This window comes from Mobula hypostoma, chromosome 3 (assembly GCF_963921235.1).
Source record: "Mobula hypostoma chromosome 3, sMobHyp1.1, whole genome shotgun sequence".
Taxonomy (NCBI): Eukaryota; Metazoa; Chordata; class Chondrichthyes; order Myliobatiformes; family Myliobatidae; genus Mobula; species Mobula hypostoma.
Genome location: NC_086099.1, coordinates 20,297,603 through 20,321,657, shown reverse-complemented (window position 1 = coordinate 20,321,657; position 24,055 = coordinate 20,297,603). Strand labels below are relative to the sequence as shown.

At 41.7% G+C, this 24,055-nt stretch overlaps 1 protein-coding gene across 9 annotated transcripts in view; it reads left to right on the top strand.

The window, feature by feature from the left end:
- Positions 1 to 24,055, top strand: part of celf4 (CUGBP, Elav-like family member 4) — a 1,378,019-nt gene that overhangs the window by 975,216 nt on the left and 378,748 nt on the right. For all 9 annotated transcript variants that reach the window (XR_010017340.1, XM_063042779.1, XM_063042778.1 and 6 more), the window contains exon 5: positions 11,380 to 11,459. Coding sequence is in view for 8 of the 9 variants with exons in the window: in XM_063042779.1 (XP_062898849.1) it covers positions 11,380 to 11,459 (80 nt within the window). In the remaining variant the exon portion in view is untranslated. The remainder of the gene's footprint in view (positions 1 to 11,379; positions 11,460 to 24,055) is intronic.

Genomic DNA, 24,055 nt, shown 5'->3' with positions numbered 1-24,055 from the left:
CCACACCAAACAGTTAAGTATGGCCAAGCTTTGTAGATATGTTTGCCAAATTAGTTATCAAGATTGGGAACAGATAGAGGGAGGAGGTGGAAGTCACACAAAAATACATCTGTTCAGGATGAAATGGCTATTCTTCAAATGATAAAAGTGCTGTCTACAAGATGAATGCATCACTGTGAGTAACATATCCAGTAATATAAAAAAATGGTTTGCTAAAGATTAATAGGAAAATGAGGAGTGGGATTCAAAAAGACTGCATGACCTGGAAGGAAACAAAGAGATTATGACCATTGAGCACAATAGAAGATTATGCAAAAGCTGATCAGGGAAAAATAGATAAGATGCCAAGGCAAAGTTGGAAAGCAACATAGCATTAAATGTAAAACATAACACCAAAAAAACTTCCAATAATTTAACAGCTAGAGTGTAGTTAGACAGGAAATTAATCCCCTGAGGGACCCTTATGGAGCTGAAATGTGCCAATTAGCTGTTTCTCTAAGGGTTCTTTGCACGGAGAAAAGAATGAACAAAATACCATCTAATACCAGATTTTTAATGAACATTTAACATTTAGCAAAGGAATTTATAGATAGGCTAAGATTCTGGAATCAATAAATCCCTGAAAGAGATAACCAAGTAAGTTAGAAGTTGCTAAGGAAACATTGAGAATGAAATGGAATTTGTGTTTAGGAAATTTAGCCTTTTATCGAATATAACTGAAATTTTATCTCCTTTAGAGATAAAATGTTTTTCCAAATTCAAAGGTGTATTTAGGGTCGCACTTCAAGCAATCATTGTGTGATATTCCTTTAACTTTTGAATGAATCAGTCCTGTTAGGGAGCCGCAATAGTTCTGTCAGAGGCACCGTAGCATCACTAGTAGAGCGACTACCTCTTAGCTCCAGTAACCTGGGTTTAACCCTGACCTCCGATGCTTTCCATGTGGAGTTTGTAAGTTCTCCCTGTGACAACACGAGTTTCCTCCAGGTGCTATGGTTCCTGAGTGGGTTTGTTGTTAAATCAGCCACAGTAAGTTGTCCCCAGTATGCGGAGAGAGAGGAGAGTTGAGAGCAATAGGGTGAGAATAAAATGGAATAAAAGTAGGCGTAGTTTAAGTGTGTAATTGATGGTCAGCACAGAATTGGTGAGCAGAAGGGATTGACTCTATGACATAAATAATCAGCAAAAAAATACTAAATCTCCATGACAAAAATGTACCCAAAAATCTTCAGCAACAAATGTGTGCAGAGGTTCCGCGTACTCAATCAGAATACTTGAGTTAATGTGATAGATAATTGAGGGGTAGTAACTGTTCTTGAACCTGGTGGTACAAGTCTTGGAGATCTCGTACCTTCTACCTAATGGCAGCTGCGAGACGAGACCATGACCTGGGTGGTGAGGATCTCCGCTGAAGGATGCTGCTTTCCTACAACATCGTTTCATGTAAATGTGCTCAATGGTTGGGAAGGCTTTACCCATGATGTGCTCGGCTGACTCCACTACTTTTTCTAGGATTTCCCATTCAAAGGCATCGGTGTGCCTAGACCAGGCTGTAACACAGCCAGGTCAAGACCCTTCACCCGGAATCAGAAATGAAAGTATTGGGGCACCACAGTAGTTCGAGCCCGACTGGGTTCGAACTCGGCAACCTTCGCTCCAGAGTCCGGCGCTGATATCACTGCACCACCAGCCGTGAGTACTGTGAAGCTGTTACAGCTCAGGGTGTCGGAGTTCAGAGTCTATTCCACACCATCTCTAAAAAGTGTGTACCTCCTTCCTGTGAGCACGTGAGCTTCCCCCAGGTGTTCTGGTTTCCTCCAATATTCCAAAAATGTACCGTTAGAAATGGTCATTGCAATTCTCCTCTGATTAGGCCCGGGTGGGTTGCTGAGTGGCGTGGTGCATTGGACTGCAAGGACCTATTCTGTGCTGTAACTCTAAATAAATAAACGAATTTAATATTATGGGATTTTCATAATGGAATTTGCAGAGGGATTCTTAAGTTCACCTCCAACAGTGTGAGAAAAAGGACTGCGAAATAGAACATGCATGCCTTTCTGAGTTTCAGAAGCATTTATCCCAAAGCTTCAGCAAGTGGTAAAATGAGGACCTGGTAAAGCCTATGGAAATAGTGAATTTTGCTGGGCATATTATGTAGCACATGTACAAACTTGTGATCCATACCAAGAAAACCTTAACATTTGCTCTTCAAAACATCTGAGAGGCAGTCGTAATGTGGACTAAAAGTTTCAAAATGTACTTCACCTTCAGACTGGTGTTAGTTTGGTTTTGATGCTGTAGTGACGGGTAACTTTTGCTCAAAGGATTTAGCTTCCAATTATTACTTTGAACATAGCAATTCCTTAATCATGAATTTATTGAAAAGGAAGAGGGAAATGAACCAGGAATTAAACAGGTAATAGGTAACAATGGTCAAAAAAGTATAATATCACAGGAAGATTGATACTACAAGCTTATGAAATATAACATGAGAAATGTAAGATGATTGCTTTGATAGAAAGAAAAGTGGTGTTTGTTTTGTAGAGTTGTTCGCACAGCCTGGAGGTAAGGTCGCAAACATTTTGTCACCAGTCGAGGTGACATCATCAATGCACAATTAAGTGTTGCTTCTGCGAGTGCTCGCATTTATATTGCAGTATTGTAGCAAGTTCAATATGGTGACTGCCCAAATACTATGAAGGGCAGACAGGGAGAAAACTATCCACGGGACTACATGAACATCAGCTAAGCGTAAGAAGACATAATCCTCTGTCATTCATCTCAATATGTGAAGACCAGGAGAGACACAAGTTCATCTGGGAAACCACAAAAATCCTGTCAGAAGCAAAAAACAAGAAATCAAGAGAATTCTTAGAAGCTTGGTTCTCAAAGAAGACTCTATTAACAAACATTTTGAACTGGATGGAATTTATGAAGCTATGTGTCTGCAGGGTGGGGGCCAAGGGGTGAGTCATGAACACCCGAGGAACAACATTCACAGCAACCGATAGCTAAGGATACAGGCCAATGGAAATCACTCGGTTATCTGTTGGCTGGGATCCAGCGGAGGCTAGTGGTCAGTGCGACAACCAACCAATCAGAACAATGAGTCAGACCTACGTGAGCACTCTGCAGAAACAAACAATTGCGCACTGACAATGTCATTTTGACTGTTGACAAAATGTTTGCAACCTAACCTCCAGGATCAGTGAACAACCCTACAAAGAAGCAGCCAACCTGAGCTACCAATCTTCTCTTTCATCTCAGCAAAGTGGAATATTGGTTAAATGGTGAGTGACTGAAAGCTGTTGAGATTCAGAGGGACCAAAGTATCCCAATAATAAGTAACTGAAAGCGCAAGCACGGTCTACAAGTAGGGAAAAGATGTGTTCTCCTTTACTGAAGGAGGCTTTGAAGAGAAGCGTAAAGATATCTCACTGCTTTTATGTGGGAAAAAAGATGAGAGAGTGTCTGGAATATTTGTTTTCCTACCTAGAGAAGGAAATGTCATCTACGGAGGTAGTTCACGGGATTGGTTTCTGGGATGTGGTTGAGGAGAGGTTAAACTAACTAGTCCTATACTCCAAGACTTTCCTCACAATTAGAACAACAAGTGGTTATTTCACTGACATGTGCAAAGTTCATATAGGATTTGAGAAGATCAAGGTAGAAATGATGTTTTGCCATGACCAGGATATGAAGAACCATTTCAAAGTAATTGATCAGCCATATTGGACTAAGATGAGAAAGAATTTTTTCATCAAGAGGACAAGGAATCTTTTGTACCTTGTACACAAAGGCTTAGTTGCTGAGATTACTCAAGACCAAAACCAATCCATTTTTGGATCTTAATGAATATATTGTTATTGGACACTGAAATGAAAGATCAGATGGGAGCTTTCTGAATGCAGAATAGCCTTCTCCTCCTCCTGTCACATATGCTCTTATGATGTTTTCCTTCAGGAGGATGTATGTTAAAAGTCTCAATGCAATAAAATGGAAGTGAAATGGTTGGCAGTTGGGTTCCCCAATAACTTCCTGAGGGAAAGACATCTGATTTATCTCCCTCTGTGGGATTGATTATATTTCTACACAAGCTTTGTGGAGGATCGTTATAATGACTTACCTTCATCCTTTGATAAACTTTCTCTGATTGAAAAGCTGTTTATTTCTCCAGTGATGAGAGTTCCACTAACTGAGTGTACTTAACTTGCTGGATGGAATTGGATCTGCCTTGTCATCACTAATACCCTGCATCACACCCCTGGCTAAACAAGGGGTGTGTTGGCGCGTGGCCAAGTGGTTAAGGCGTTGGACTAGTGATCTGAAGGTTGTGAGTTTGAGCCTCAGCTGAGGCAGCATGTTGTGTCCTTGAGCAAGGCACTTAATCACACATTTCTCCTGCACGTTTACAACCCAGCGACAGCGGTTGGTGCAATATGGACAAGACAAGACAAAGCAATCCCCAGCAAGGAGAACTCAGGCTGAATCAACTGAAAGATATCAGGGCACCAGTTTTCAAAAGTAACAAGGATTAGCCCCTAACTAAGTTTAGGACTTCTGCACAAAAAGGCTATCCTTGTTCATTATCAAGGATAATGAACAAGGATATCAATGCAGTTATAAAGAAGGCAAAACAGCAACTGTTAGGAGTTTGAAGAGGTTTGATATGTCAACAAATACACACAAAACTTCTATAGATGTACCATGGAAAGCATTCTGACAGGCTGCATCACTGTCTGGTCTTGGGGTGGGGGGGGGGTACCCAAGATGGAGCCGACTAAATTTACGACCCTCTGCTATTGCACAGGACCAAAAGAAGCTGCAGAGGGTCATAAATTTAGTTGGCTCTATCTTGGGTACTAGCCTACAAAATTACCCAGCGCATCTTCAGGGAGCGGTGTCTCAGAAAGGCAGCGTTCATTATTAAGGACCTCCCGCACCCAGGGAATGCCCTTTTCTCACTGTTACCATCAGGTAGGAGGTACAGAAGCCTGAAGGCACACACCCAGCAATTAAGGAACAGCTTCTTCCCTTCTCCATTCCAATTCCTAAATGGACATTGAAACATTGGACACTACCTCACTTTTGTTAATATACACTATTTCTGTTGTTTGCACAATTTTTAATCTATTCAATATATGTATAATGTAATTACTTATTACAGTACTGTATTTATTTATTCTTCTATATTTTGAACTGCTGCTGCTGTTAACAAATTTCACGACACATGCCGGTGATAATAAACCTGATTCTGATTCTGAAAATGCCACATTCTCTACCAGAGTTCTGCAGATCAATTGGACTGCATATTCATCTGTCCTAATCTGATTTCTGCAGTGACCACTTGAACAAGATCGTTACAGCTTCACTGAGTAACAAATAGCTGTTTTAGCTTCTGTAGGAAGTCTTCCTCCACTAACCCAAAAAATCTATGCCTGATTTAAAGAGTAATTTCCTTTTAGAAAAGCAAGATACAGAACTTCACAAAGTAAATCAAATGTCTTGGCACTTCCAATTGTTTTCCTAATTCAGAGAGGGAGGGGCCAGATTGGGTTGGGAAATCCCCCAATTAGTTTAGCAGAATACTACTCCCGAGAGCCACATAGGTGTCAGCAGAGCTATTGATGTGTAGGAATCTAATAGAACAGTACTGAAAGCATTGACTATGAATGTAAACAATGAAAACGCATTACATGGTTTATTCTTGTAAATACTTTTATTACATGTCGAGTATATTTTGTTTATTAAAAAAGTTAATTAAAATCCTTCTCTGTTCAATGAACCCGACCAAACTGAACTTTCTTTATCTCTAGCCTGGTTCTCAGATCTGTAATAACATTGAGACCAGTTGACTTCTGAATTTCTACTTAAATTAACCCTTTACCCTTCTTAGATCAGCAGCAGTTCAAACAAGTGAGGCAGCCTTGTTGAGCTGGAAAATACAACTAGGCACAAGATAGCTAGTATATAGTTGGGGAAGACGGTGGGGTAGTTGAAGGAGAAGTGTGTAAGGGTGGGGCATTGCTATGACTAAGCTTTAATGCAGGGATTTTCAGGAAATCCTAAAATTAACATTGAAACATTAAAAGTAGACACACAGCAATGCAGTCTCAAAGGATCAGTTAATATTATGCAGTTAATACTCTATCTGTTGCCTGAGTTTAAGATAGATCAGGCTTTCTACTAAGTTTCAGATCTAATTAATTACTTATCATTCTAAGCTTACATATTAATGGAGAATGCATAAGAAGCTGACCATCTGAAAATAAGGCAGTCAGCATTCTTAAAAAGACCTCTTTGCCAACAGCACAACTCCTCCAATGCACATTAATTTAAGAAGACGTTTACAAAGATTGGTGAGATGACTGACCACACGGTACTCTGTTCAGTTAATGTTCCTTCTGTGTTTCCAATTGACTGTGCAAAAAATATCTTGATGGCATTACAAAAGGCTCAGGGACGTTAATGGGGCTTGATGCAGTAATGAGTTGCTTTTAATACCTAATGTGAAGGGGTTAGGATAATTGAAGACCTTATTAGCCATTTTGATGGATCTTTGAAATGACATATTCACTGCAGAAAGTGAAGTGAATCTGACACCTCAATATAAACTGTCAGAGAACATACTAATGACTAAGATAGGCTAGATTTAGAGGTTGTTCTGCAGGAACTATTTTTTTAAGGTTGCCAATTTAAAGTGACAGTTTTCTTATGTCAGACAAAAGCTATAATTAAGAATGATCAAAGGGATTATATATGTGAAAACACCTTCACAAGCCCAGTTTTCTCAACAAAGCTTCAAAATGGAAGTTGTTTCTTACCCCAACTCTTTTTTTTTTGATAATGTGTGGAACTAGATGGTAGGTGTCAGTATTCCATTCAGATCAGGAGGAATTCATACCAGCTTATTCCTTTCCTCATTCCTGGCCTCTCCTATACTCAACATTAATTGTCTTTCCCTGTTACTCATCATGCATGATGCACATAGCTTCAGCACCACACACTGCAGTAGAAATGAAGATTAGCTTTATTTGTTACACATCCATCAAAGCATACAGTGATTTACCGCCCCCCCACCCAATCTAACTGTCCTCAGGGATCACTCCCTTCGTGATTCCCTTGTCCATTCATCCCTCCTCGCTAATCTCCTTCCTGGCACTTATCCCTGAAAATGGAAGAAGTGCAACACCTGCCGCTTCACCACTACTATTACCTCCAAACATTTCTTCCAGATGAGGCAACTCTTCACCTTCAAATCTGCTAGGATTGTCTATTGTATCTGGTGCTCTCGATGGCCTCATCTACATTAGAAAGACCCAACGTACTGTAGATTCTGTAGATTTGTCAAGCACCTTTCCGCCACTGACATAAAGTGGCATTTCCTGGTTGCCATCCATTTTAGTTCCAATCCCCATTCCCATTCCACCATGTTGATCTATGGTATCCTTTACTGCCACAATGAGGCTATCTTAGGTTGGAGGAACAACATCTCCAATTCCTTCTGGGTAGCCTCCAACCCGATGGCATGGACATCAATTTCTCCAACTTCCAATAATTCCTCCCCCTCCCTCTTCCCTACTCTGGCCCTCGCTTTACCTCCTCTCTTCTCCTCACCTGCCTATCATCTCCCACTGGTCTCCCTCCTTTATCCCCTTCTTGCATGGTCCATTCTCCTCTCCTATCAGATTCCTTCTTTTCCCGCCTTTTACCTTTTACACCTATCAACACCCAGCTTCTTACTTCAACCCTCCACCACACACCTGGCTCACCTATTACCTTCTAGCTTGTACTCCTTCCTTCCCCCTCCACCTTCTTATTCTGGCCTCTTCCCCCCTCCTTTCCAGTCCTGTTGAAGGGTCTCGGCCCAAACTATTGACTATTTATTCATTTCCATAGATGCTGCCTGACCCACTGAGGTCCTCCAGCAGTTTCTGTCCCTTGCAAAACACACAGTGAAATGGACTGTTTGTATCAATGACCAGCACACAGTCCGAGATGTGCTGTGTTGCCACATCTCCAACACCAACACAGGATGTTCTTTTCTCACCCTAATCCGTACGTTTTTGGAATGTGGGCGGAAACCAAAGCACCTGGAGGAAACCCAGTCATTGGGAGAATGTACAAACTCCTTACAGGCAACAGTGAGAACTGAACTCAAATTTTACAGCTGGCACTGTTATAGTGTTACGCTGATGGTTGCACCACCCTGCTGCCCCTACTGTGCAACCACTTGGGGTATGAATAAAGCATTAAATGGCACTGCCTCATAATCTTAACAAATTTAGTCAGCAAACATCACACAGCCACATAAACACAAGGGGTTCTGCAGATAACACATATAAAATGCTAGCGCTCAGCAGGCCACGCAGCATCTATGGAAAAGAGTATATATAAGCATCTGTTAGTCTTGCAAGACCATGGATTTGCACCTTGGAAGGTTTCCAGGGCGCAGGCCTGGGCAAGGTTGTATGGAAGACCAGCAGTTGCCCATGCTGTAAGTCTCCCCTCTCCACGCCACCGATGTTGTCCAAGGGAAGGGCACTGGGGCCGATACAGCTCGGCACTGGTGTCATCGCAGTGCCATGCTCAAAGACACACACGCTGCCTCCACTGAGGCTCGAACTAGTGACCTTCAGATCACTCGACCAACGCCTTAACCACTTGGCCACATGGTACAGTCAACGCTTCCGACCGAGACCCTTCAGCAGATTCTGCAGATGCTGGAAATCCAAAGCCACATCTGCAAGATTCTGGAAGAACTCAGTGTGTCAGGCAGCATCTATGAAAATGAATAAACAGTCGACATTTCGATCTGAGACCCCTTTTCAGGACACATATGGAATGTGCTGCATACGTTGGTGCATGGGGTATACATAATTTGGTGTGGGTCTGAAAAGAAATTGGGGCGGAACAGTTGCGCATTAGCACAACACTTTACAGTACAGGTGACCTGGGGATTGCTCATAGGGCTGGGAGGCCTACTACACACTCTATTGCAATAAATAAATAAATGTAATCTTATCAGATGCACAAATACGCTTCACAACAGGAAGCGGCCAGTGGAAAGCATGCTGGAAATAGTTATTCCGACATTTCACTCCTTGGTTAAAAGATTTTCAGTCACTCAGCACTGAAATAAATAGCTCAAGAAGTTCTTGGATTACTAATATGCATTGACATCATGAAATGATAACGTATTCCCCTTTAGAACAACAGGAAACGTAGAAAGTAATCTTGAGTCAAAGTCATGTTTATTATCACATGCCCAAGTACAGATGCACATACTTGAGGCCCTCTATTGGTCAGGGTTGACCATAGATATTGCGTCCTTGCTTTCTACATGATACCTCAAGGCTGATTTATACTTGTGCGTACCAGCTTACGCCGTAGCCTACGCAATTGGGCTACGCCATTGTGAGCATTTATACTTGTGCGTTGGTGTGTCTGCGTCGCTCTGCAATTCACCGCCAAGACACTAGTTGGCGGTGCGGTTTCTATGCCGCTGTGTTGAGTTTCTTCGTGTTGAAACTCAACGCGAAGAAACTCAAACTTCAAACAATGGCGACTGAAACTGAAGGGGGGTGAATTTTCTGTGCTTGTCCGGCCACTGAGAGACGCGGACGAGGAAATACATTTCAAATATTTTCAGATGTCGGCAGGTAGATTTGACGATTTGGTTCATCATCTCCAACCATTTATTTCACATCAGCGTACGCACGGTATACTCTGAGACTGGCAATCACCATTCGAGTTTTAGCTTCAGGTGGAAGTCAACAGGCTGTAACAGCTAGCTACAAACTGGCATCAAGCACAGGGTCCTCCATAATTTTGGAGGTCTGTAAAGCTTTATGGAAAGCATTGCAGCCAGAGTTCCTTCCCTGCCCTTCAGTCGCCCAATGGGAAGCTATTGCAGCGCAGGAGGAAATGCGATGCTACCAAGCGGACCAATCACAGTTGTTTTGGTCTGTGTCGCTGCAACACGTAGTTACATTTTGGGAGAGGTGCGCATTAGGCTACGGTGTGGGGTTTGGCATAGAGTACAGTGTAGGGTACGCGGTTACGCCGTACCTACAGCGTACATTTGACGCACAAGTATAAATCAGCCTTAAGCCGGTACACAAGTCAGGGCAGTACAATATGGAGAAGCAGCTGTTGCCCTTGCAGCGGGCTCCCTTTCTGCATGCAGCTCATGAAGCCAAAGGAATGGCAAAGACCAATGCAGTTTGGCACCAGCAGCATTGCAGGTGCTGCCAGTTAGCGTTGAACTTAACGTAGGACTGCCTTAGGGATTCCAGCTCCTGGCTTTTCCTCAGAGTTTACTTCCCCATGAGTGGGTATAGCCACAAGGAAGTTTGAGAGCTGAGTTTTCCTTCCTCGAGATGAGCTGCCAGCCACAGCCGATGAGTGCCATCTGCCCGAAGCAACTGGTTTTAAGGTATACATGGGCACAATGAAAAGCTTGCAGCAGCATCACAGACACACAGCATCACTTAAGTAACATTCACAAGAAAACTATGAGATAAGCATAAATTATGCACATTTTTTTACAAGAAAAATAAACAAAATTACAATGGAAAAATCCACTTTAGTGCAAGGTGATCAGAATGCTCATAGTGATGATTAAGATTTTTCAGGGTACGAGAACCAGGGAAGTAGCTGTTCTTGAATCTGGTGGTGTGGGACTTCAGATTTTTGTACCTCCTGCCAGATGGTAGCTGCGAGAAGATGGCGTGGTCCAGATACCGGGGAGCTTTGATGATGGATTTTGGCTTCTTGAAGCAACATATCCTGTAGATACTACAAAGGGCGGAGAAGAATGTGCTTCTGTGCTTTGGGCAGCCTCTTATGCTTTTATAGCTGCCATTTTTCCTTTCTTCTGCTGCCATATCAAGAATTAGAAATTAATCTCAGGCAATTCTTAGGTATTAAAATGAGTCCTACCCATATCAAGGCTGGACTGAGTTCTGGTGAAGGCACAGAGAACTGCCCACAGGAAAATTAATCTCAGGGTGGTATATGGTGACATATATGTACTCTGATAATAAAATTTACTTTGAGCTTTGAACTTTGAACTGAAACATAAAGGACGTTGCTTTGCCTGCTGAGTTTTTCATGCATTTCTGTAGTGCGATGATTAGTGTTCGTGGGAGGATTATAATATTGCATATACTCTGTATGACTGGCTCAATAATACACTATATTATCAATTTCCTCATTTCTGCTTGTATGTGCATTTTTATTGTTTATAACTGAAAACTCTGTTTATCCACCTTAAGTTCAATAATATGCTGTTATTAAATTAATGGACCCCAGTGCACCCCAGAAAGCTCTAGTCTCCTCAGTTCAGTAGCATTTCCTTTCTTCTCCCCCCAACAGGATGCGCATTTGTGAAATTTTCCACACACGCAGAAGCCCAGGCAGCCATCAACGCTTTACACGGAAGCCAGACGATGCCAGTAAGTACAATCAGAGAGATTGATTTCTTTTAACTTTTTTACATTATTCGACTAGTCCAAAGCAATTTAAAAGAAGCATAAAAAATAGTCTGCCATTCTGCTAATGACATGTCATCAAGTACATGAGGATATTCCCGTTTATTCTTTCAAAATTATATATGAATTTGCATTGCCATCAGCAATGCATTCTAAAGAGGATACTGCATCTTATTTTAATGGCCATGTCTGTCTGGGGTATGAGCTCTAGCTGATTTGTGATCATTCTGTGATATTTGACATTCTGTATTTTTTTCTTGGCCTATGCCATGGCTAAGCATGAGGACATCTCCAGACTGGAGATTATTCAGCGGGAATACCCCTGGAATCTGTCCACATTTAGTGGATAAACCACTGATTTCCTTACTATGATGAAATGGTGTACTCTGTTCTGTTAAGTAGTCAACAGAGATAAAACCCGCAGCACTCATTATGAATTGCATTAGTTATAGTTACTGAATTTAGGTACAATTAGATTTGGTAATCAGAGAAGTTTACAAAATAGCTTTTTCAAATATAATTGAAAGTAAGTACATTGATTTTGTAAAGGGGGGATTTCTCAGATGTATTATGCACGAACTTTGCATGTCTTCAATCTTAAGATCATATGCTTTCCACTGTATTTATTTTAATTTTGAAAGTTTCATGTGAACCTTATGTAGTCCTGGCACTACATAAGAGAAAAGGATCTGTTATTCTTTAAACCAAGTTGGCATTTCACACGAGTGGTGAAAGCCATAGGAGGCAGAAACCATTCTGAGAGAGAGAAAAAAAATCCAGTTGAGAGCATTGTTGAAACTGAAACCAAATTAAATGAAATAATTGAAGATCTTGCAAAGAAGTGAAAAAAGCATCTAACAGAATAAAACCTGACCAGTAAAATTGATTATTTTATACATTAGAGGAATGCGTAGATAATCTACCAAGCAATCAATAATGTTTTCCAACAAATTCAATGTGATATAATAATCAGGCCTACTAAAGGCTACGAGATAAAAACATACTCAGAATTGGTAAAATTTGCCAAGGATGCATTGGAAGTGTTAGCAGAACAGCACTAGATGTTATTTCATGTTTTGGAAGGTTATAGGCCTTTGATTAATGCTTATTTTAATGTTTCTTCTTTCCTAAAATTAAAAGAAGATTGGGTTTCAATAGTGAAGGAGAATGACCCAGAAGATTAAAAAAATAACCTACCAAAAAGGGGAAGGAAATGATCCATTCATAGCAATTCAACAATCATGAGAAAATTTGCAGATGCTGAAATCGAAAGCAACACACACAAAATGCTGGAGGAACTCAGCAGGCCAGGCAGCATCCATGGAAATGAGTAAACAGTCGCTGTTTCAGGCCAAAACCCTTCATCAGGACTCTGATGAAGTCCTGAAGAAGTGTCTTGGCCCAAAGTGTCAACTCGTTACTGTTTTCCATAGATGCAGCCTGATCTGCTGAGTTCCTCCAGCATTTGTGTGTGTTGCTTATCAGAGCAATTTTTTTTGAGTCAGGTACAATATACTGCAGCAGAAACTGTGTACTGATGCATGTAGCTTCCCTGCAATGACAGTGGAGCCATCCTTCCAGTTAAACATTAAATCTAGTTAGATTGAAAAGTTGGCATTCTTATAGACTAACATGCAATAGACCAAAATCATTCACATGCTTAAGTGTTTCTTAATAACTGAAGTTTCAAGATATTGAAAGTGATGAAAAGTGACTCTGAAGGTACAAAAGATGTATTGTGTCGGGATCGGACATGATCCTCTCATAGCAACTGTTTGTAACGTGTTTTTGTTTCAGATGCAATATACAATATATACCCATACAAACCATATTTGGAACTATGAGTATCAAAAAATATGAAGCTAGAGTGGAGTTTATGAGCCATGGTCACACTCGCAATGTAAGCACAACACTTTACAGTGCAATTCCCGCCACTGCCTGTAAGCGGTTTGTATGTTCTCCCTGTGACCACATGTGGTTACTCTGAGTGCTCCAGTTTCCTCTCTTAGTCCAAAGGCGTACCGGCTGGTAGATTCATTGGTCATTTGTAAATTCTCTCTTGATTTGGCTAGAATTAAATTGGGGTCTTGCTGGGTGGTGTGGCTCGAAGGGCCAGAAGGGCCTATTCCGGGATGCATCTCAATAAATAAATAAAATGTTACAAATGTCCTTCCTTTTTCTCATGTTCCTGTATTGTTAACACCTTGATAGAGAATGTTTAAATTAAGTGCATCATGTGGAGACAATTACTAATGCAAATTTGATTGGAGAAATCGCCTGATAAACAGTGCTTAAAGATCGATGATTCTCACCTGCTGCTGAGTGACTGGGTGACAGAGAAGGCAGGAACTCCAGAGCAATCTTCCGGAACGTTCATGCAACCTAATTAAAATAAACAGATAAGGAACAAAGAAATTTCAGCAGCTGAACTGTTTGTGGATATGTAATTGATTTGATGGAAAAGCTTAAATATATTTGATGGCTCACAATTTAAGTAAATAAATGGTATGAAAGACAGATAGTAAAGTGGTGTTCATGGGTTTATGAACGATTCATAAATCTGAGCCAAAGTGGAAGAAGCTGTTCCTAAAATATTGAGTGTGCATCTTAAGGCACCTTTATCTCCTCTCTCATGGTAGTATTGAGAAGGAGGCATGCACAAGGTGATGAGGGTCCTTAATGATGGATAGCGCCTTCCTGGGGCATCACCTTTTGAGGATGCCTTCGATGGTGGGGAGGGTTGTGCCTGTGATGGAGATGGCTCAGTCTATTAACCCTCTGCAGCCTCTTTCGATTCTGTGCAATAGAGCCTCCATACTGGCTGGTGATGTAGCCGGTCAGAATGCTCTCCACGGAACCTCTGCGTAAGTTTGCTACTGTCCTTGGTTACAGGCAGGTGATGGGGCAAATTTGTAGCCATTGGGATGAGTTGCAGTGCAATAAAGTTGCAGTGAAATCAAAGCAAGAAGTATCAAATACTGGTCTTAAGTTGTTGTACTTAAATGCACGCAGCATAAGGAATAAGGTGGATGATCTTGTTGTACAGCTACAGATTGGCAGGTATGATATTGTGGTCATCACTGAGACCTGGCTAAAGGATGCATGTCTCTGGGAGCTGAACGTCCAAGGATACACGGTGTATTGGAAGGATAGGAAGGTAGGCAGAGGGGGAGGCGTGGCTTTATTGGTAAGAAATGATATTAAATCATTAGAAGGAGGTGATATAGGATCGGAAGGTGCAGAATCTTTATGAGTTGAGCTAAGGAATAGCAGGGGTAAAAGGACCCTGATGGCAGTTATTTATAGGCCTCCAAACAGCTGCAGGGATGTTGACTACAAATTACAACTGGAAATAGAAAAGGCTTGTCAGAAGGGCAGTGTTATGATAATTGTGGGGGATTTTAACATGCGAGTAGATTGGGAAAATTCGGTCAGCACTGGATCTCAAGAGAGAGAATTTGTAGAATGTCTGCAAGATGGCTTTTTAGAACAGCTTGTTGTTGAGCCTACTAGGGATCGGCTGTACTGGATTGGGTATTGTGTAATGAACCGGAGGTGATTAGAGAGATTGAGGTGAAGGAACCCTTAGGAGACAGTGATCATAACATGATTGAGTTCACTGTGAAATTAGAAAAAGAGAAGCCAAAATCTGATGTGTCGGTATTTCAGTGGAGTAAAGGAAATTACAGTGGCATGAGAGAGGAACTGGCCAAAGTTGACTGGAAAGAGACACTGGCGGGAAAGACAGCAGAGCAGCAGTGGTTGGAGTTTATGCGAGAAATGAGGAAGGTGCAAGACAGGTATATTCCAAAAAAGAAGAAATTTTTGAGTGGAAAAAGGATGCAACCGTGATTGACAAGAGAAGTCAAAGCCAAAGTTAAAGCAAAAGAGAGGGCATACAAGGAAGCAAAAATTAGTGGGAAGAGAGGGGATTGGGAAGTTTTTAAAACCTTACAAAAGGAAACCAAGAAGGTCATTAAGAGAGAAAAGATTAACTATGAAAGGAAACTAGCAAATAATATCGAAGAGGATACTAAGAGCTTTTTCAAGTATATAAAGAGTAAAAGACAGGTGAGAGTAGATATAGGACCGATAGAAAATGATGTTGGAGAAATTGTAATGGGAGATGAGGAGATGGCAGAGGAACTGAACAATTATTTTGCATCAGTCTTCACTGAGGAAGACAGCAGTATACCGGACACTCAAGGGTGGCAGGGAAGAGAAGTGTGCGCAGTCAAAGTTACGACAGAGAAAGTAATCAGGAAGCTGCATAGGCTAAAGGTCGATAAATTTCATGGACCAGATGGAATGCACCCTCATGTTCTGAAGGAGGTAGCTGTGCAGATTGTGGCGGCATTAGCGATGATCTTTCAAAAGTCGATAGATTCTGGCATGGTTCCGGAGGACTGGAAGATTGCAAATGTCACTCCGCTATTTAAGAAGGGGGCAAGGAAGCAAAAAGGAAATTATAGACCTGTTAGCTTGACATCAGTGGTTGGGAAGTTGTTTGAGTCGATTGTCAAGGATGAGGTTACAGAGTACCTGGAGGCATATGACAAGATAGGCAGAACTCAGCATGGATTCCTTAAAGGAAAATCCTGCCTGACAAACCTATTACAATTTTTTGAGGAAATTACCAGTAGGCTAGACAAGGGAGATGCAGTGGATGTTGTATATTTGGATTTTCAGAAGGCCTTTGACAAGGTGCCACACATGAGGCTACTTAACAAGCTAAGAGCCCATGGAATTACCGGAAAGTTACATACGTGGATAGAGCGTTGGCTGATTGGCAGGAAACAGAGAGTGGGAATAAAGGGATCCTATTCTGGTTGGCTGCCGGTTACCAGTTGTGTTCCGCAGGGATCAGTCTTGGGGCCGCTTCTTTTTACATTGTACATCAACGATTTGGATTATGGAATAGATGGCTTTGTAGCTAAGTTTGCTGACGATACGAAGATAGGTGGAGGGGCCGGTAGTGCTGAGGAAACGAAAAGTCTGCAGAGAGACTTGGATAGATTGGAAGAATGGGCAGAGAAGTGGCAAATGAAGTACAATGTTGGAAAGTGTATGGTTATGCACTTTGGCAGAAAAAATAAGCGGGCAGACTATTATTTAAATGGGGAAAGAATTCAAAGTTCTGAGATGCAACGGGACTTGGGAGTCCTCGTACAGGATACCCTTAAAGTTAACCTCCAGGTTGAGTCAGTAGTGAAGAAGGCGAATGCAATGTTGGCATTCGTTTCTAGAGGAATAGAGTATAGGAGCAGGGATGTGATGTTGAGGCTCTATAAGGCGCTGGTGAGACCTCACTTTGGAGTACTGTGGGCAGTTTTGGTCTCCTTATTTAAGAAAGGATGTGCTGACGTTGGAGAGGGTACAGAGAAGATTCACTAGAATGATTCCGGGAATGAGAGGGTTAACATATGAGGAACGTTTGTCCGCTCTTGGACTGTATTCCTTGGAGTTTAGAAGAATGAGGGGAGACCTCATAGAAACATTTCGAATGTTAAAAGGCATGGACAGAGTGGATGTGGCAAAGTTGTTTCCCATGATGGGGGAGTCTAGTACGAGAGGGCATGACTTAAGGATTGAAGGGCGCCCTTTCAGAACAGAAATGCGAAGAAATGTTTTAGTCAGAGGGTGGTGAATCTATGGAATTTGTTGCCACGGGCAGCAGTGGAGGCCAAGTCATTGGGTGTATTTAAGGCAGAGATTGATAGGTATCTGAGTAGCCAGGGCATCAAAGGTTATGGTGAGAAGGCAGGGGAGTGGGACTAAATAGGAGAAAATGGATCAGCTCATGATAAAATGGCGGGGCAGACTCGATGGGCCAAATGACCTACTTCTGCTCCTTTGTCTTATGGTCTTATGGTCTTATAACCAGTCTCCACAATGAAGCCCAACTGCTGGCACGCCTTCTTCATGTTGGTCCCTTTAAGACATTGATTGGCAGAAACCCGAAGCTGCTCACTCCTTCCATTTTTCTATTGTGAGTATTGATTTGCTAAGAATGCTGGTTTTGCATCCATGTGGAAGCTTGGGACCCTGCAGATAAGGGAGGGAGGAGATTTTCATTCCAACGTTTGGACTGAATTCAAACACAAGCCTCAAGATAACAGGTAGTGTTCTATCCTTTGCAGGAGTTTGTTCCTTTCTGCAAACTTTATTTCCTAGAAGTTGCAAACTGCTTTCAGACCCTGAGCTGCATCTCAATCAGCGTAAGGCACAAACTGAGATTCACAGCTCGATTTAAATTGAAAAACTAAACATCAGAACTTTCCAAATTTGTATCTAATACCAGAGGGCATGCACTTAAGGAGAGAAGGGGTAAGTTCGGAGGAGGTGTAAAGGCCAAGTTTTTCACATAGAGGAGGGTGCCTGGAATGCACGGCCTGGGGTGGTGGTGGAGGAAGATGCGTATATTAGAGGCTTGTAAAAGATCACGAGTGTTGAGGCCTTGACTGTAAAAGTACAGCTTCGGTGACTACAGCATATCGTACACATGAAGGATTTCCAAATCACCAAGCAGCTACCATATAGCGAGCTTTCGCTGGGCACGAGGAACCCCGTAAGAGGATCAAAGACTGTGTGTAAACCATCATTGCACACTCTGGGCTTGTACCAAAACAGCTGGAACAAGACTAAAGTGACTGGCGAGCCTTGATTGGAACCACTCACAACAACATTGACATTGAGCAGTACTAACCTCTGCCCAACAAAGAAGGAAAGCAGCAGCAGCAGCTCCACCTCCAGATCCAGAGCAGTTTTCATGTCCTTATTGTGGATGTCTCTATCACTCACAACTTGGAGTCAGCAGCCACCAACGAACACACAACAGAACTGCACTGTCATCGTCAGATACGACGCATAACAATTATCAATCAGATAAGCACATGAAAGTGAGGAGAATGGAAGGATATAGACATTGTGTCATCAAAGGGGATTAGTTTTGTTGGCCATTTGATTAATAATTCAATTGATTTGGCCCAACATTGTGGGCCGAAGGGCCTGTTTCTGTGCTGTACTGTTCCATGTTCTTAAAACATTATGAAAAAATTGCAGTGAAGTCAGTCTTCCTCTCGTTGGATAATTCATCCTTATATTCTTATGAATGTGGGAACGATAAAATTAAACTAGTCTAAATTGGTTTAGAAGAATAGCGGGGATCTCATTGAAATCTATTTAATATTGAAAGGCCTAGGTCAGGGATTCCCAGCCTATTTTATGCCATGGACCAATACCATTAAGCAAAGCAACACTCGTCGAAGATGATCCCAGCATCTGCAGATTATTTTGTGTTTACCATTAAGCAAAGGGTCTGTGAACCCCAGGTCCGAAACTCCTGGCCTAGACAGAATGGAAGTGAAGAGAGTGTTTCCTATAACCTAAGACCAGAGGGTACAGATTCAGAATAGAAGGATGTCTCTTTATAATAGAGATGAGAAAGAATTTCTTTAGCCAGAGGGTGGGGAATCTGTGGAATTCATTGCCACAGACTGCTGTGGAGGCTAAGTCATGGGGTATATTGAAAGTGGAGGTTGATTGGTTCTTGATCAATAAGGGCATCAAAGGTTATAGGGAGAAGGCAGAGTGGACCTATGGCTCTACCAAAGGTGGTATAAGGTGGTCCTTCCCTCTGCCAGCCCGCAGGTCACCCTCGGGCAAAGTGTAGTACCTGCTTAGTCCCACCAATCAGGGTCAAGTGAAGGCATGGAAGCAGGTGGTGGATGTTTGGATGAGCAGCTGGTGCACATCACAAGTTCTGGTTATGCAACTACTGACTGAAGGCAGACAATCTGTGAAGAGTATTGACAATGGATGGAGTCTCCCATCTTGTAGAGGCACTACCCAGAAGAAGGCAATATCAAGCCACTTCTATCGAAAAATTTGCCAAGAACAATCTTCGTCATGGAAAGACCATGTCGCCTCTGTCATACGACGGGGCACCTAACAAATGATTTATTTAGTATTAACTTTTTAATGTAATGTATTCTGATTTATCTTTAACTCATTTCTTCAATCCTCCTCCAGAAATATGGGCAATCTATTGCATTTGTAGTAGAAATCCTTGCTTCTTCAGAGTTTATAATTTGACTGAACAAAGGTATGTTATCATTGGAATATCTGATACAAAAATACATAATGGTTTAGGGTCTACCGACATCACTAAAGATAGTGCTTTGTCTTATCTTAATATAAATTAAAAATTTTAATGCTGTTTTATCTATTTCTTGTAGTGCTCTTACGGAAATGTAGACTTTTACTTTGATTTCGAGAGACAGCAGGGTAACAGGGCCTTCCAGCCCGACAAGCCCACATAGTCCAATTACTCAAATGTGACAATTAACCCACCAACCCATACATCCTTGGACTGTGGGAGGAAGCTGGAGCACCCGGAGGAAACCCACATGGTCACGGGGAGAACATGGAAATTCCTTACAGACAGCAGTGGGGGATGAACCTGGGTCACTGGGTTACGCTAACATGTCACCCCCCCCCCCACCGGAGGAAAATATGGAATTGGCAAATATGTGTAATATTGATATCATTATTTTACTTGTGAAACTGTGCAACTAGAATGCAACCTGTGTCCTAACAGGCTAGTTCTGAACCAGTTATTGATCAATGTGCTGGAGGAGATCAGCAGGTCAGGCGGCATCAATGGATGGGAATAACCAGTCGACATTTCAGGCTGAGACCCTTCATCAAGACCCACTGAGCTCCCCCAGCACATTGCGTGTATTACTGTAGATTTCCAGCAGCATCTGTAGTACCTCTTGTGTCTGCCAGTTATTGATCATGTTGGAATGTAAAGGATCCTCAAGCGGAAGCAAAAGCATAACGCAAGAGCTAGAGTATGACAAGTGCGCACGAAGCACACTCACTCTAATAAACTTGTGGTGGGTACAGTCACTTTCTCCTAGAAACAAAAAATATGCATTCTGGCACCAAAGATGGAATAGAGTAAAATATATTTAAGAAATTTCCACATGGGCACTCTGTATAATTAAGCCAACTGTAGTTAGAATGTACCAGACAGAAAATGAACCACTATTAAACCATTTCTCGCCTGTACTGCCGTGAAGCCAGATTATATCTGACTCCAGAGCAGTACTATTGTGATTGCATTGATGCATATTTCAAATTGCTTTACATCAATGCCAAGAATAATAGAATGGGCATAAATAACCTATTAAAATAGGTTAAGCTAAATCTGTGACTTTATACTTGATCAGTCATAATCATCACAATTATAAATAGAACATTCACTTGAACATTAGTGGGTATAAATTATTCCGTTGTCAACACAATGTTTGCAAGAGTGGTTTATGTAATCTCAATTGACCTAGTGCATGAGAGCATCATTGTAATATAAAATGCAGAAATCACTTTATGATTGAGTGATTAAACAGTTTAACACTTGGAAATGGAATTTGCAAGCAGCCCAGTATATATTTGTACTTATAGCTTTCTATAAATCAACGGCACCTTCCGTGTTATAGCTTTAACAAGAGAATGACCTTCAGCTTGACTGTATAAATTCAACTCATCCTTAAAGGGTGAACTATTGCTGGAGTTTAAAACTATGTGGATACTGCTTGGAATAAGTCTCTTTATCAGCTCAGTGGGAGGGAAACGGATTCAGATCCTGATACAGGCTGCTGTAACTCACACCCGAGCCCTGAGTATCATTGAATGCTGAACGAGGCTCACACTTCATGGATGACATCATATGTTATTTCTGGAGCATGGAGCGACAGACCATGAACATTTTGTGTACTGCCGTGCACTGAAAATGTTTTAAACCATTGACTAATAAAATGCATTAGTGCTACCAAGTACAGGTCCTGCAGAAGGTTACTGGATTTCTATTAAGCTGGTTTTGAATCAAATAACTGTTATCTGAAATGCAAGTCAGACACAAAGAATAAAAGTGGAATCCTGCTGTGTTTTTCCACTTCCGTGTTCAAATAGGGCACAATCCAGGAAGTGTGCCAAGTTATGGGGCATTTCAAATGGTGGAGTAGAGAAAAGATGTCAAAGGTCAACAGATTAAGAGAGCAAGCACAATGAGCAATATATTTTGCTGTAAAATTATAAACATCATACATTATAAGATGCTGAAATACATCTTAGGACATCTGATCGGTGATATAACCCACACAAAATGCTGGAGGACCTCTGCAGGCCAGGCAGCATCTATTGAAAAGAGTAAACAGTTGACATTTCAGGCCAAGACCCTTCTTCTTGAAGAAGGGTCTCAGTCCGAAATGTTAACTGTTTACTCTTCTCCATAGGTGCTGCCTGACCTGCTGAGTTCCTCGAGCGTTTTGTGTGCGTTACTTTGGATATCCAGAATCTACAGATTTACTCATTTTTGTGATCGATGATGTAACCTGGGGTCATCAGGTGTTTCGGGTCTTTCAACATCAGACACACTCTCCCAGGTGACCCAGCCAGGGCTGAGTTGCATCTCGTGACCCAGCAGTATTGGTCCACAGGTCACAGCTCTTGGTCTATAGCTGTCTGGGGGCTCGTTCTGCAGCCTCTGTGATGATCCTGATGGCTCTTTTCTTTACAGCCTCCGTAATGCCGAAGAGAGAGTAGGTTCTGCACAGTGAGTAGCCAGAAAAACCTCTATAGGTCTGTATCGTGCCCTCCACCCCTGTCTCTGGCGCTGTGCTCTACCAGCCCCTGAAGAAAGGAACACTGAAATAGAACGAATCCTGAGCAACAAGGTTCTAGTTGAAAACTAAAACATGATTCATAAGATATCACAAAATACTGAACAGTATTAAAATGTTAAATAGTCAACGAGTTGTTTGCTTGATGTCTATGTAACAAGGATACACAAACTCAGGATTAACATAAAAGGAATGGAAATTTATAAACACAAATTGACTCAGTCATGTTGCGACTGCACCATTCTGTCATTCTTGGTATAATTCCAAATGTGATAACCTGTCTGTTGTGTTTTATATTGGCTACACACTTTGCAGAAGGCAGATTGTGTCTGGGGCCCATTAAGAAAGTGTGCAGTATCACAGCTTTGCCTCTTAATTAATGATCCAAAGGCAGAAAAGCTGGCAAAGGTAACTATTTGCTCCTTTGGTTCTGCACGTTTTTCTTTAAAATCATTCTTATATTTAATACAGAGTGATGCGGGAGCAAAGCATGTTGATAAATGCACAGTAATCTAAGAACTCAAACTCTCAGTTTTACTGAGTCACCAAGCGACTTCACAATTAATTTGACACAAAACATGGAGGGATGTAATAATAATAGATATAAATGATAAACCTGTTGAAGCACAATATTCTCTTTGAAAGTAATTGATGTATTTGTGCAAATTAAAATAAATTTCCAAGAAATTCTCAAAAGATTTTTTTTGACAGAGAATATAATTAGAACCCAACCATACTTGGAATTTCATAAGCAGGAATCCATGTGAGCAATTTTGGGCCTCTTATCGAAGGAAGGATGTGCTGACATTGGACAGGGATCAAAGGAGGTTCACAAAAATTATTCCAGGATTGAAAGGCTTGTCATATGAGAAGCATTTGATGGCTCTGGACCTGTACTCACTGGAATTCAGAAGAATGAGGGCTGAACTTATTGAAACCTATCGAATGTTGAAAGGCCCCGATAGAGTGGGTGTTGAGAGGATGTTTCCTCTGGTGGGGAAGTCTAAGACACAGCCTCAGAATAGAGGGACGTCCATTTAGAACTGAGATGAGGAGGAATTTCTTCAGCCTGAGAGTGGTGAATCTGTGGAATTCAATGCCACAAGCAGCTGTGGAGGCCAAGTCATTGGGTATATTTAAGGCAGAGGTTAATGGGTTCTTGATTAGTCATGGGCATGAAAGCATACGGGAAGAAGGCAGGAGACTGGAGCTGAGAGGGAAAATGGATCAGCCAAAATGAAATGGTGGACAGACTCGATGGACCAAATAGCCTAATTCTCCTCCGATATCCCATGGTCTTATGATTATTAACTGTTTGCAAATAAAAATGTGAAATGTGCCTAGATAGAGTCATAGAGTACTACAGCGCAGAAACAGGTTCTTTGACCCATCTAGTCCATGCCGAACTATTATTCTGCCCAGCCCATTTTGGACCATAGCCCTCCAAACTCCTCCCATCTATATATTTATCCAAGTTTCTCTTAAATGCTGAAATGAAACCCTTATCCATCACTTCTACTGGCAGCTCGTTCCACACTCTCACAACCCTCTGAGTGATGTTCCCCTTAAACATTTCACCATGCACACATAACCCATGACCTCTAGTTCTTGACTCACTCAACCTCAGTTGGAAAACGCCTGCTTGCATTTACCCTATCTATAATCCTTATAATATTGTATACCTCTGTGGGCACGCGGCCAAGTGGTTAAGGCATTGGACTAGCGACCTGAAGGTCGTGAGTTCGAGCCCCAGCCGAGGGAACGTGTTGTGTCCTTGAGCAAGGCACTTAATCCCACATTGCTCTGCGACGACACTGGTACCAAGCTGTATCAGTCCTAATGCCCTTCCCTTGGACAACATGTCATGGAGAGGGG